The sequence below is a fragment of the Ambystoma mexicanum genome, chromosome 4p (assembly GCF_040938575.1).
Source record: "Ambystoma mexicanum isolate Mex_15411 chromosome 4p, UKY_AmexF1_1, whole genome shotgun sequence".
Classification (NCBI taxonomy): Eukaryota; Metazoa; Chordata; class Amphibia; order Caudata; family Ambystomatidae; genus Ambystoma; species Ambystoma mexicanum.
In genome coordinates, this window is record NC_090927.1 from 1,248,132,734 (window position 1) to 1,248,146,334 (window position 13,601).

A 13,601-nucleotide genomic window follows, 5' to 3' on the forward strand; every position below is an offset into this window, starting at 1 on the left:
GTCGCTTTCTCCCTTCTGCAGCACCTGGTGTCCTTCCTGTCATGTTTGCTCTCAGAGGGGCTCCTACACTGCTTTGTAACTCTTATAACAGGATTGCTAAAGTGAACGAGAGAGGGCAGTCTGTATGAACTATTGAAAAGCCAGAAGGATTACAAAGTTGAACTGGAACAGTTTTTGAAAGCTGAGAGATCTGAACTGATTGGAGGTTTTGAAGCTGGTTGGTGGTTGGAAGAGCTGGCTTTTTGGGGAAGGCAACCCTGAGACTTAATGAACTGTGTTCTCCTTTTGGGGAAGGAGACCTTAAGACCTTTTGGAACTATTTCGAATATAATTACACCTATCTTAAAAATGATCATAGTAGTTATTTTATACCACAGCGCTGCAACCACATTACTTTCAAAGTATATTTGAGTGTTTCCTCTATAGTCCAGTTCCCTAGCAAAACATTGGGCTGTGTGACATGGTCAGAGACCTGATCCTGTCAAGAGGGAATGGGGGTACACCTCAGCCTGCGGTAGGAGCCCTACCAGGGTATTTTCCACAGCCATTCTTGCCACAGAACAGGATGTGGCAGATGGCAGGGCCCCAGACTCTGTCCCTTATACTTGTGCCTGGCAACAAATATAAAGTACGACTTGAAATCGCCCCATACTTTCCATGCCGTGTTCTGGCCATTGGATTCCTTGTGTATGGACCATGCACAAAAGGTTGCGCCCACGATTGCAGCACAAAAGGCTGCAATTCCACAGCTGCAAATGTTTGTGTGCAGCCCTTTCCTGGTGCATTTTGGGGGGTCCCTCTCCCCCCCAGTGCCCTCTGAAACCCAGCTGCTATGCGGCACCCTGCGCCTCCTGCCCCATCCTCCTCTTACCGGAGGCAGGCTGTGGCTGCCTGCTTCTCTCCTCCTTGGGGGCACTGTGTAACACGGCACCGAAAGCCTGGAGCAGAACACGGTGTTGTGTGCAACCTTTTGTGACCCGGTCTTCCGGCACTGTGACACACAGACTGTGTACAAGCCAGTGTTCTGTCTTCCAGGATTTCAAAACCGAAAGTCCTTACGGTGGAGAAAGAAGCGAGCAACCCAACTGCGAGAGTGCCAGTGGTGAACTGCAGGACAGCTTAACAATACGAGCTGCAAACTAGTGAGCAGGAAGATCATGCTATACATTCAGGAACTGGGCGAGTGAATACAGTTGTTGGGGGCTGCCATTGAAAAGCTCCAGCGGACCACCGTTGGAAGATCATATGAATAAAAACTTTTATTCAAGTGGGCTGACATTGCAAGTCCTTGGTGGACCCACGTTGGAGAGGGTGGCTTCTGAAGTCCTTTAAAGCCTCACCTGTACCAAGTGATTCCAGGGAAAGGCCAGGCTAGTTATAGGGACAGGGACCTAGGTGGATTTCAGGATCAATGGGAGCAGGGTTAAAAAAGGGTGCACTGGAAACCGAGCAATGTGGGGTTGTTTGGGTGAGATGAAAGGATGAGGCAGACCACGAGGAGGTAGGATGGTGTAGCAGAACATGGAGGATTGTAAAGTGTGTGTGCGCGAAGTGAGGTATTTGTTGGTGAGAGAAAGTGGTACTTGGGTGCGTGCATCGTAGGGAACGGTGAATGAGTGAAACTAAGGAGGGGAATAAGTACGGCTAAGTGAGAATGGTGATGGAGTGAAACAAGGGTGATTGGAGTGGAGAGCAGGAGTAGAAGGCAAACAGAGGGAGTGGGATGAAGAGGGAAGTGTAGAAGAAAATAGAACATCAGCGCGAGCATGCAATGAGATGAGTGAGACGTGAGTTTTTGGAAGGCACCTCTTCTTGATAACTTTCTGATTGTGGGACCTGGGATAGGATCCATGTAGATTTATTCAGAGTAACTAAGTTGTTATGGCGACTGCCTTTAGGCCCTCACCGGCAACCAGTCAGCTCTTCGGTAGTAGAGGTACGAGAGAGAGTTGGCCTTTGTTGAACCTTTTTTCAAACCTTCCAATAAAAACCCTGTGAACGGTCAAGAGCTTGTGTGTTCTTGAGGCCATATGTGAAAGCTGTTGCTCAAATTATGAGTGTGCCTCAAATAAAATGCTAAATTGTTTCACTTGCCAGGGGTTCTGTTCAGATATTGCCTAGTGCTTTTAAATATGGTAGAGTTGAGCTCAATGTGGCAGCATGGAAGTTTCCACATTGTCATGCCAGTTTCACTTTATCTATTATGGAGGTTCAGAAAGAGGACACAGACACGGCAAAGGGATGTTCTACTGTGAAGTTTATTTAAAATAAGGCCCATCTATCCCTATAACTATGGAGTGCTCTCTGCTGATCTTTCTAGCTAAGGTGCTAGTCCTTCTGGATGAGTGTCAAAAACAAATCAGCCCTATGTCCCTATCTAAGCTATCTGCCCTATAACTATTATAACTAAGGTCAGGAGAATGATTCCCTTCTCCTGGTGCTTGTGTTTTGTCACGTTTTTCTTCTCACTCCTTACTCCTTTCACTAGATCATATGCAAATAGTCTCTTGTCATCCAGTATCAAGTTTTGCAGTTTTTAAGTGACTGGCACTTCCCTGGTCCTTTTTGTTTCTTGTCAGCTTACGTCTATTTAGGTTCCTTTTCTCCATATTGTAAGGTTCCTGAATCTTTTACTCTTCTCTTTTATACTAATTCAAGTTCCAATTACAATTTTCCACAGTGCTTTTTCATCTGCGTTTGGGCTTCCTGGCTTCACAGGTTTTTTTTCTCCCAAAATGTCTTTCTTGTGCTCTTATCTTCAAGATATGGTTGGGCCTTCACCTTTTCCCCAAAGTGATAAGCCTCCAACTTCATTTCTTTAGAACTCTATGCTTTTAGTATTGCTTCTCATCTCATTCACAGTTCTGTTTCCCTGGATTATTTCCAATAGTTTTCCCATTAGTACTGGGACAAGTTTCACTCAATTTATGAGTCCCGCTAGGTTTGCTGTTATCCCAATTGCCTGTTTTACACCTTCTGCGTTTGGGGCAATGTCGGCGGTGCTTGCAGGCCTTTTGGATTCTTTTTCCTTTTCGTTACTGCTCGATCGCCTGTTCTCTACGGTGTGTTCTTCCTAGATGTGCTGGTGTCTTTGGGACGTCACAGGGATCATGACTCTGACTAGGAGCTGCTTACTCCCCCGGATTGTCTCTGTGCTATTGTACAGGCAGACTGCCCACCACTCTGATTATTTGGTCACGCCACCACTGTTCTTTCTTCGCCTTGCTTTGCTTTCTTCCTCCCTCGCACACCGGTTGTTCAGCGTTTCTGGTTCAGTGCTGGAGAGACTGTTTCACATTGGCTCTGCATTCTCCCAAAGCCCAGCCTTCTAATGCTTTCTTATGCAAAGTGAACTTTCCGTGCGTCTGTTCTTCAATCTATCGGCTCTCTGCCTCCTGTCTCACTGATTAGTCTTGCATTCCTTTTCAGTCTCCTCATTGCAGTCGATTGCAGACTTGAATTTAAAGGGATATCTTCAATTTCTTGTTCATAATATAACCACATTTCCTTCATGAGTTTATCTTGTATAAATGCATATTAGCCATCAGGGAGTTCCTCACCCTCTTGGTGAGTTTGCACTTGCCTCGACTTCTAAGGAGGGTGTTTCAAAGCAAGCTCCCCTCCTCAGCCTCAAAGCGGGTGCTCCCACATGGGGAGAAGGGACACATTCCCCTCACTTCATCACAAAATGTAACCACATTGCTGTCTCTACAGTATTGCCTCGGACTGTTACCATGCCAATTTCACATTATTGGCTACTTTCTGGGAGCACAGTGAAAATGTTAGTGTTGCACTTACTCTGAAAAGAATGTCATGGCATTTTCAGATTATTCACAGAAAATAAGCCCATGCCATCGAATTGTTCTAATATCCTAACCGCTGACATTGCTCTAGGCTATCCTTCAGCTGTTTTTCTGCTTACAATGCCATTAAAGAAAGGAGTAAGAGCATATGCAAATAAGACTTAGTATGGCCCAAAAGGGCCATCTGCACGATCACAACTCTTCATGATACCACAAACAAACCCAGACATGTTCAGTCCTCGTTGAGCGTAATCGGTGAGGTGCCGCTTGGGACTCTCGCCACAGCAGGCATGAGGACTAATATCTGGGCACAAAGCCAAGCCTTACATAGAAATGGAGTTGCTTACCACCAATCCACGTTGTCCCTACTATTGCCACAGGCTGGGGCCAGCCAATCCTACTAGGCTAATCCCATAAACAGGTTGATACCAGGGACATAGTGGAGTTAAGAACCCCATTTCTTGTTCCAGGCAACCAGGGCAGTAAATTGACTTGCTGATGTCAACTGAAAATGTTCTGCTCGACGACACCTTGCTCTTGCACCTTGGTTCCCTCAAAGGCACAGTACAAGATGCAAGGAGATTTAATTCTGTTCATTTGGAAATATGAATGCAGTGCATGTAGATTTGGGTGTGGGGGTGTTGGACAATGTATAAAGGAACTTGCAGTGTTGGTGTACAGTGACCCAGGAAGGTCACAATATGTTTTTAATTTGCTGGTGGAGATCTATTAATTGCCATGGACAAGCCACACCCTATCATATTGGAGGGTGGTAGCATTGTTAAACCTCCCCACCCCCCAAATAAGGAGCACTTCCTGAATATAAGTGAAGTGGACCTTATTGCATAAATCTTCTCACCCATTGGATTTGAAACAGTGAATGCCATCATACAAAGCCAGAGAAATCAACTTGCATCAGAATTATTATATGCTTATCAATTGTTTTTTATTTGTTTATTTGTGTCCTTTGTTTTACCTGACTTCTAGTTCTGTTTTCTTCCCCACTCAGGACACCAATGATAGCAGGCGGACTGTTTGTCATGGACCAATCATACTTCGAAGAGCTGGGAAAGTATGACATGATGATGGATGTTTGGGGAGGAGAGAATCTAGGTAGGTGCATTAATGGATATGTTGTCCTTGTTTCTTTTAACCAAATTAACATGCTTAGTCAGAATAAGGTGGTTATAGTTCCTAGACCGTATTAATGTTGTATATGTGATACCAAAAATAAGCCTTTATGGGTTTACTGTCGTCCTGGATAAATTATGAATGAAATGTAAATGGGAAGAGCAGGCAGCGCTGGCAAATTAAGCAAAGGGTGGCAATGCAGATAACAAATTATTTTCATTTTGGTCCCGGGGTTGCTGTTTGCTTATTAAAATGGCATTCTAGATGCCAAATCCCATAAACATTCATTTTCATCAGTGCAGGACACATTCTTTTTCTCTTTTGGACATGGCCCCTGCCAGAGATTGACCTTCTTGCGAATTTCTGGAATTTTTACGTCCCTTTAACAACGTTTTTTCACTGAATTTTTTAGGTTTTAACCATAATGTCCCTGTTTTGACCTAATTTATTATGTCTTTAATTGCATAGGCTTTTGAGTGAAAATGTTTCATGTTACTTAACTGTTATTAACAATTCCTCTTTTAATATATATGAAAGAATTGTAACCCTCCTTTAACAAACATATTTTTTGCAGCGCATACTGATGTGTCGTTATCAGCAACACATGCTGGGATGCAAGTCCTGGTTGAATTGCCTAGGGCATGAGGCTCGACCATGACCGCAGCCCCACCAAACCACGCCTGTTACCTACTGCACTTACCCTGCACCCTAGTTCAGTGTCAACGATTTCTACTATGACCAATTGCCAGTGCTCATGGCTTGTAGCCATGGCCAGTCTTCACAATCCATGGGACATGGGCTTCGGCCATGCTTCATTCCCGAGTAGGCAACTTACAGTAGACATTTGTCCTTGCCGAGGACCAGGCACCAAAGTTGGATGACCATTTTTTTGTACCTACATTTTGACACTTAAAAAAAAAAAAAAAACGCAGGACAGATTTGCAAAACCTTGTTTTGAGGTACTTGCTGATGCTCCTCGCGAATGTTTGCTGTAATCCTGTCCAGCACGTTGGGCTGTAGCCACAAGCAGAACTTTTTTCCCCATTCAAACCTATCTAGATTTAAAAAAAGCGTTACTACATAGCCTGTCACTGGTGTCCACTTTAACCCCATTGCCGATCCTTGTGGCCATGGCCAGTAGCCAGATTGTCCTGGTCATGGCCTTGGGCCATGTCCCGGATAATCAGGCCACTGCCCATGGCCACAGGCTATACCTCAGTAACCAAAGGTATATCACTATTTTTTGTACCTACATTATGACACTTTTTAAAAGATAAAGCACGGACACGTTCGCAAAACCATTCTTTCGGATCCTTGCCAGTGCTCCTTGCACGAGTTTGCTGCAAATCTGGCCATGTTTTATTGTTTGAAGTGTCAAAATGTATGTACAAAAAATAATCCTGTAACATAGCCCCCACTTGACAAAATCCACTCAGACGTTGCACAAACATTCAAGATTAGGTCTATAATTTTTCTGAAAACGTGTGCACATTCGTCAAACAGCAACAAAGTTATAAGTAATTTGAAAAAATGTTGAGCCCCCCCCCCCCTCTCTATTTTTGCCTCCTCTTGACAAAAGCCCACCAATCTTGGGGAAACATCTTCAAGTCTGGGTCTTAAATCTTTTTGCAAACCTTTGTGCAGATTCGTCAAAGGTCACCAAATTTATAAGCCTTTAAAATATTTTGGGACTCCCCCTTTAATTTTTCCCCACATCCTTTGCAGAACCTTTCAGTCATGTCTTAAATGATATTGCAAAAGTTCATGCAGTTTCATTGAGTGGCACCAAAGTTATACACCATCCAAAAACTGTTTTTCACTGACCTTGTAATGCAGAAATGTGTTGTTGCGAACATCAGAGATGTTCACAAACATCACAGAGCTGTCCCCAAACATCTGAGATGAAATATAACCCGATTTTTGGCTTTATATGGTCACATCATCATCACCCCCTCACCTTCCCAGAGATGGATTCGTTAGTTTGACAAGTGCAAAGTTGATTTTTAATGCTTTTACTGCTGTGTCCGTGACCTATGGGCGCTGTTTACAAAGCCAACATGGCGTCCGTTTCAAAAGTTTTGACGCACCTCAGGTTTTTAATTGACCAATCAGCGAGCATGTATGATGTCCGCAAACATCACGCGGCTCTCAGATTGGTTCAGCGGCATCCGCGGACTCCGAATCATACCACCCTTTTGCCCTTTAAAAAAAAAAAAATCACTGGACTGATTTACACCAAATTTACAAAAGCATGTTTTTGAGACCAAGCCGCCGCTCCTGGTGCAAATTTGGTAGCAATCAATCCAACGGATGGGCTGTAGTCTTTTTCCATTGCGTCTGAGGATTTCCACACATTTTGGGACACCACCTTATAACTTTGATTCCCCCCCAAGGCCGTCCCCCCCACTCCCCATCCCCCGACGAAACCGCACCTTCTCCAGCATGGGGTCTGGCATGGATTAACATGCTCATGAATCCTGTCAGGCTGGGAATCCTCAGTAAAAGAAAAAAACGGTTTCACGTTAGTTTATAAACTGTCTCTATCCTATACATCAATCAGTGAGCTCTGGGTCATACAGCCCCAGCCAATGACTGCCCTCTCCCTAAACCCCCTCCTCTGGCAGCCATCTTCAGATTTTTTGTGCACGTTCAAGTGTTTGGAGTCCTCGTGTTTCATTCTTTGAGCTTTCTGCATTTGTCATGCTTTTTTAGCTAGGAAAATCCTGTTTTTGTTCAATCGAGCCCGTGTGCTCCTTTGTTTTTTCATCCGATTAATAGGGACCCGTTTTTCAGCATCTTTCATCGCCCCTCAAGGGCAAAATCATTGCGTGTTTTCTTCTTGGAAGTTTACAGAAGGCCATCCAGCCTACACGGCACTGGATCATGTCGGAGGAGGCAGACGGGGCTTCCCTCTTCAAGCTCTGCACCAGCTGCGGTCTGCAGAATTTTTTCACGATCAACAAGCATTCCCAGTTCCTGTATTGTCTTCATCCGACGCACAAGGAAAGATTGCATGATCTGCTATGGTGTCTCAAAGTGCACGATTAAGGATTGGCATGTCCGACTGGTGACTTGGCTCAAAGCCAGGGCCTCTACCCCTTGTGGTCCACAGAGGCATGCCTCATCTGAATTCAGCCAGCCAGAGCCGGCTTCTAAGTCCTTTGAGGGCGCTCCATTCGTGGGGGCCCAAAACCAGGCCAAGCACTGTGATTCTGCTTCCATTGGGGTGGCCACGCAAGCAGGTCCTGCGACGGTCAGGACGCAGTCACCGTCTCCATCAGCCTCAATCTCCAGCCATAGCTCCAGCTCTTTGTCAAAGAGAAAGTCGGCTCCCCCGGGGAAGCTGATGGAGAAGCAGAAGGCCAAGCAGGACAAGGTGTCCAACCTGCTAGTTAAGGCTCAGCTGATCCAGGTCAGCAGTTAGGGTGGCTCTTCCTCCCAGGCGGGAGGCTTTGGCAAAGTCAGTGGAGAAGACTCTGGAAAAAAGGGCTGCTGGTCTCAGCCCAATGCCGACCGCCACAGGACCCAAAGAAGGGTGGGTTGTGGAAGAGCTCCAGGGCACAGATATTTCTTCGTCCGACGAGTAAGACATAGTTTCCATCCACACCATCCTGGAGGAGGGTGGTGGTGACTACCACCAGACCCTCGAGGAAATGCCCGCCGGAGCATAGCGACGATGACATCAGCGGGGACGACATAGGCGCTGGGCCCAGTGACCCTGTTCCCAGGCACCTCCCAGAGATCTGTTGCAGGATATTATCTCGACTCTCCACATACTGGTGTTGAAGATTCAGAAGAGGATCCCGACGGCACCACCAGTGACACCACTGGCGTTGACCCCGGGGCTACCACTGCGGAAGGAAAGAGGACACCCTACGCCTCCCGGGACACGGAGACGGACACAGACGGTGGAATCTCTGCACCACCAAGGGCTTCTCCGCTGGACGAAGTGGGATCCTTCCACTCCATGATTGCCTGTGCGTCGGAACTCTTCCAGCACACCCTGGATGAGAAGGTTTCCTGTATCAGCACCGGGAGGCGAAATGGAAGACCATTTTGTCGGTACCACGTCTGGGATGAGGGGCTGGCGCTGCTGAATAACTCTGCCCCGGCAAAGAGGGACCGGCTAGAAAAGAAATACTGGGTGCCAGAATCTGCACCCAAATGTCTGCGGTCACAACCATCGCCAGACTCGATGGTCTCGGCCGCGGCTAGGTCATCCAACCCGTCGAAGTCCACATCTGTCCCCTCCCCCAAGCCCCCCACGGATGGGGAAGAAATTGGATGCTGTGGGACGGAAGGTAATTTACTCAATGGTGAGGACCGTCAAGGCAGCCAACACCTTAGCAATCTTGGCCAGGTACGACCGGGAGCTAGGGTACAAGATGGCTCCGTTTCTGGATTTCCTTCCAGAGGACAAGCTGGTAGAGGCAATGGAAATCCTTCAGGAAGGCGAGGTGGTGTCGGACCACGCTATCACCGTGGCCCTGAACATTGCAGACAAGGGGTTCTGCCAAATGGGAAACAGGATTTGCCTCAGTCGTTGTGGCTTACTGAAGGCAACCAACTTCAGACAAGAGGTCCAGACGAGGGTCCTGGACATGCCGTTCGATGGAGACCATCTTTTCAGCAAGGCAGTCGATAACTCTTCAGGCCATCGAGACCGACGAAGACGGCCCATGGCCTGGGCATGCTGCAACAGCAGTCTGTCTTTTCGTCCCTCAAGAGGGGAAGTCTGGTAAATCCTCAGTTTCGGCGGTGGAACGTCCTCTTACCACCAACCAACCCGTTCTACGACCCAGGAAGTTTACAGGGGTCGTTCTGAAGCATTTGGAGGTGGATGTCGTCATCAAGGCCCCCAGGGCGGTGTGCTGGCCTCCAAGTAGGACTGAACTGGCCCGGACGTTGGGGCCCCACCCCTGCAGCCCAGTGGGAGGCCAGCTGGCGAACTTCATCAGCATGTGGAAAAGCATCTCCACCGATCGATGGGTGTTGGACGCTCTCGCCCACGGACACACATTGGAGTTTCAGCAAACTGTCCATGAATACCACCGGTTGCCTGACAGGAACACATCCCTCAGCTGCTGCTGGAGATTTGGGCAATGTTAAGAAAAGGGACGATAGAGCTGGTTTCCGAAACGACTCTGGAGTTTACTCAAGATACTTTCTAGTAAGAAAAAAGACCGTGGGTTGAAGGCCCATACTCGATCTACGACTGAAGTTCATCAAGTCCCAGAAGTTCAGGATGGTCACGTTGCAGCACGTGCATGGCCAACTGGAGGAGGGAGACTTTGTCGTCGTTGGATATAGAAGACGCGTACTTCCACGTCTCCATTCACGTAAAACATTGCAAGTTCCTGTAGTGCCTGGTTCCGGTAGCGGCCCATCTGCAACTACAGGGAATCCATATGTACCCATACCTTGACGACTGGCTCATCCAGGCCAATTCATAGGACATTGCTGTCGATCACACAGAGGACCGTACGGATGTGGACTGATCTGGGGTTCTCAATGAACTACGCAAAATCCTGCTTGACTTCATTGCAAAACGCCTGGTTCATGGGGTCCAGGCTCAACACAGTATCCTGCCTGGCGGCTCCGTCGGAGGAGAGGATAATGCCCATTTTGGGCAAGTTGCAACGGCTGTTGGCACTGAAGATCGCCACAGGGAGGACCATAAAGTCGCTGCTCAGCATGTCGTCATGTATCTACCTGGTCCGACTCTGCTGGTTGTGGATTGATGCGACCGCTCCAGGAATTCCTGGACTCCCGTTGGATCCAGGTGTCCTGAAGCTTCAAGGACAGAATCGTGCTCAACGAGTTGTTCAGTCGGGCGATAAGGTGGTGGGGCATGCGCTCCAACATCTCTGCGGGCACAGACTTCCAGAGCCCTCCATACCAGGAGACGGTCACAACAGACGCTTCCCTGTAAGGGTGGGGGGCACACACTGAACATCTCCACGCCAGAGGCCTTTGGCTGTCGGAGAAGGTGGTACACATAAACGTCCTGGGACTACGGGCCATGTTATGGGCCCTCAAGTAATTTCTTCTTTCCCTCCAGGGCAAAGTGGTGAAGTTCTTCATGAACCATAAAACCACAATGTTTTACATCCGGAAGGATGGGGGCACGAGATCCCCTGCGCTCTCCAGAGAGGCGCAGGAGTTGGGGCAGTGGGCCGTTGCCCAGGAGATGTTACTCATTCCTTTCCACCTGGCGGAAGTCAAAAACAGTCGCCGACTCCCTCAGCAGGGAGCTTTGCTCTTGCCACGAGTGGGAGCTTTGACAGGATCAAGTGGACAACCGCTTCCTCAGATGGGGCAGTCCACTGATCGATCTGTTTGCGACGGCAATGAACACCAAGTGCTGGTGGTTGGCCAGCAGGTTTCCCAAGCCGAAGAGCATTGGGCACTCATTCGCCTTCCCTTGGGAAGGCCTGTTCCTGTACGCGTTCTGTTTGCTGCTGCTACTATGAGTCATCGGTCAACTCAGATGGTGCCGGTGCAGGATGATCCTCATTGCACCTGCGTGGCTGAGGCAAATCTGGTATCCGGACATTCTCAGCATGTCAGTGTCCCCTCCAGTGAAGCTACCTGTGGTCGCGGATCTTTTCGCCAGGGAAGGAGGCGCAATCCTGCACCACGACCCAGGATTGATTAACCTGAAGGCCTAGCTCCTGCAGCATTAGAATTTGGTGGTTATGATCTGCCTGTGGACTGCATGGAGGTCCTAGCCAAGGCCAGGGCATAATCAACTCTGAAGTGTTAGACACAAATGGAAGCATTTCGCGACTTGGGGCAGGTCACAGCAGATTAATCCTATGAGGGTCACGGCTCCCCAAGTCCTTCTGTACTTGTTGTCTTTGGCTAAGTCGGTGCTGGCGCACGCCTCCATCAAGGTGCATCTGGCAGCTATCTCCCGCTGCACCAGGTCTCCGGGATGGTCTTCTTTGGTCACACCATCTAGTGAAGGAGTTAATCAAAGGACTGTGCTGTTCGTTCCCGCCGGTGAAGACCCCTGCCCCGGTGTGGGAACTCAACGTGGTGCTGACTAGATTCATGGGGCCCCCATTCGAGCTGATGCATCAGGCTCTGCTCAAGTTCCTGTATTGAAAGACCGCTTTCCTTGTGGCCATCACCTCTGCAGGAGGGTAGGTGAGATCCAGGCCATGTACTGCAAGCGGCCTGACTTGAGTTTCTACGAGACAAAGGTAGTGCTGCGGACGCACCCCTCCTTCATGCCCAAGGTTCTGTCTGAATTTCATCTCCACAAGCCCTTGGTGTTACCTGTGTTTTTTCTGACACCTTCATCACCGGCTGGAAGGACTCTGCACATGCTGGATGTGGCTCGAGCACTGAAGTTTCATGTGGCCCGCACGAAGAGGTTCTGGCAAACTTCTCAGCTTTTTGTGAACTTTGGTCCTGTAAACCATGGCAAGGCCTTGTCCAAGGCTTCCATCTCCAGGTGGCTCTCCGGCTGCATCACTCATTGTCACTGGTTGGCAAACCGACCACTGCCTGGCCATCCGAGAGCCCATTCTACCAGAGCAATTGCTGCAACAACTGCGTTCCTGTCTGGTGTGCCCCTGCTGGAAATTCTACTGCATCGACAGGGATTCCAGGGAGGAGTCCAGAGTTGGCTAAGCGGTGCAACGCAACCTGTTTGCTTGAAGGTGAGCCTGGTGAGGCGGTAAGAGTGAATGCTTCAGTTGAGCCTTGCCACCTCCAGTGTTTGTGTATGTACTGCTATGTATTCTTTATTCATGAGCATGGGAATCCATGCCAGATCCCATGCTGGAGAAGGAACAAGTTACTCGATGTGTTCTCCAGCATGGGTCTGGCATGGCTTCACATGCAAACCCTCCCTTTGCGGTTCTTCTTGGTCATACTGCCATTTTACGTGCTACCAAATCTGAAGATGGCTGCCAGAGAAGGGGCTTAGGGAGCGGGCAATCATTGGCTGCGGCAGTATTACCCAGAGCTCAGCGATTGGTTTCTAGGTGAAAGAAAGTTTATAAACTAAAGTGAAACTGTTTGTTTTTTCTTTTACCGAGGATTCCCAGCCTAACGGGGGGAATATTCATGAGCATGTGAATCCATGCCAGACACATGCTGGAGAACAGTAGTTATAGATTGGTTTTGCGATGTGAGGAACAGGTTACCTTTCTGGGGTGGCCATATACTTTTTAGCAATGTTTTGCAAGGATTTGTCCGGGGGGGCAAAGTTATAAGTTTTAGTTAAGCAACTTAACCATAAGCACAGGGCCATACATATCACACACTGCAGTGAACAGATAATTAGTTACTGTCCTTCTATATTCTCCAATACAGGAGGTTTGGTGTGTATGGGGCTACAAAAATAATTGTACTCACTAAGTTTGAGGGTAGCAAATTGATTTGTCCCAGACACAAAAGCTACAAACTAGATTCTAGAACAGAACTCGCAGTAAAACAACTACAAGACTGTTTGAAGCACTATTTTGATTACCTTGTTGAAGAAATTTCAATAGTTTGAATGTATGGCTTTAAGAGGTAAGTTATACAATACTGTACACCCTAACAATAATAAACCTACAACACACATCTGCCACAATTTCACAATTAAAATGAGTTAATTATGCACTAAAGCGCGTTTAAAGGTCAAAGGAAATGGTCTATTTTGCTAGCCAA

At 47.8% G+C, this 13,601-nt stretch overlaps 1 protein-coding gene across 2 annotated transcripts in view; it reads left to right on the forward strand.

The window, feature by feature from the left end:
* GALNT2 (polypeptide N-acetylgalactosaminyltransferase 2) overlaps window positions 1-13,601 on the forward strand; it is a 762,087-nt gene that overhangs the window by 618,684 nt on the left and 129,802 nt on the right. For both annotated transcript variants that reach the window (XM_069606912.1, XM_069606911.1), the window contains one exon: window positions 4,813-4,916. In XM_069606912.1, coding sequence (XP_069463013.1) covers window positions 4,813-4,916 — 104 coding nt within the window. The remainder of the gene's footprint in view (window positions 1-4,812; window positions 4,917-13,601) is intronic.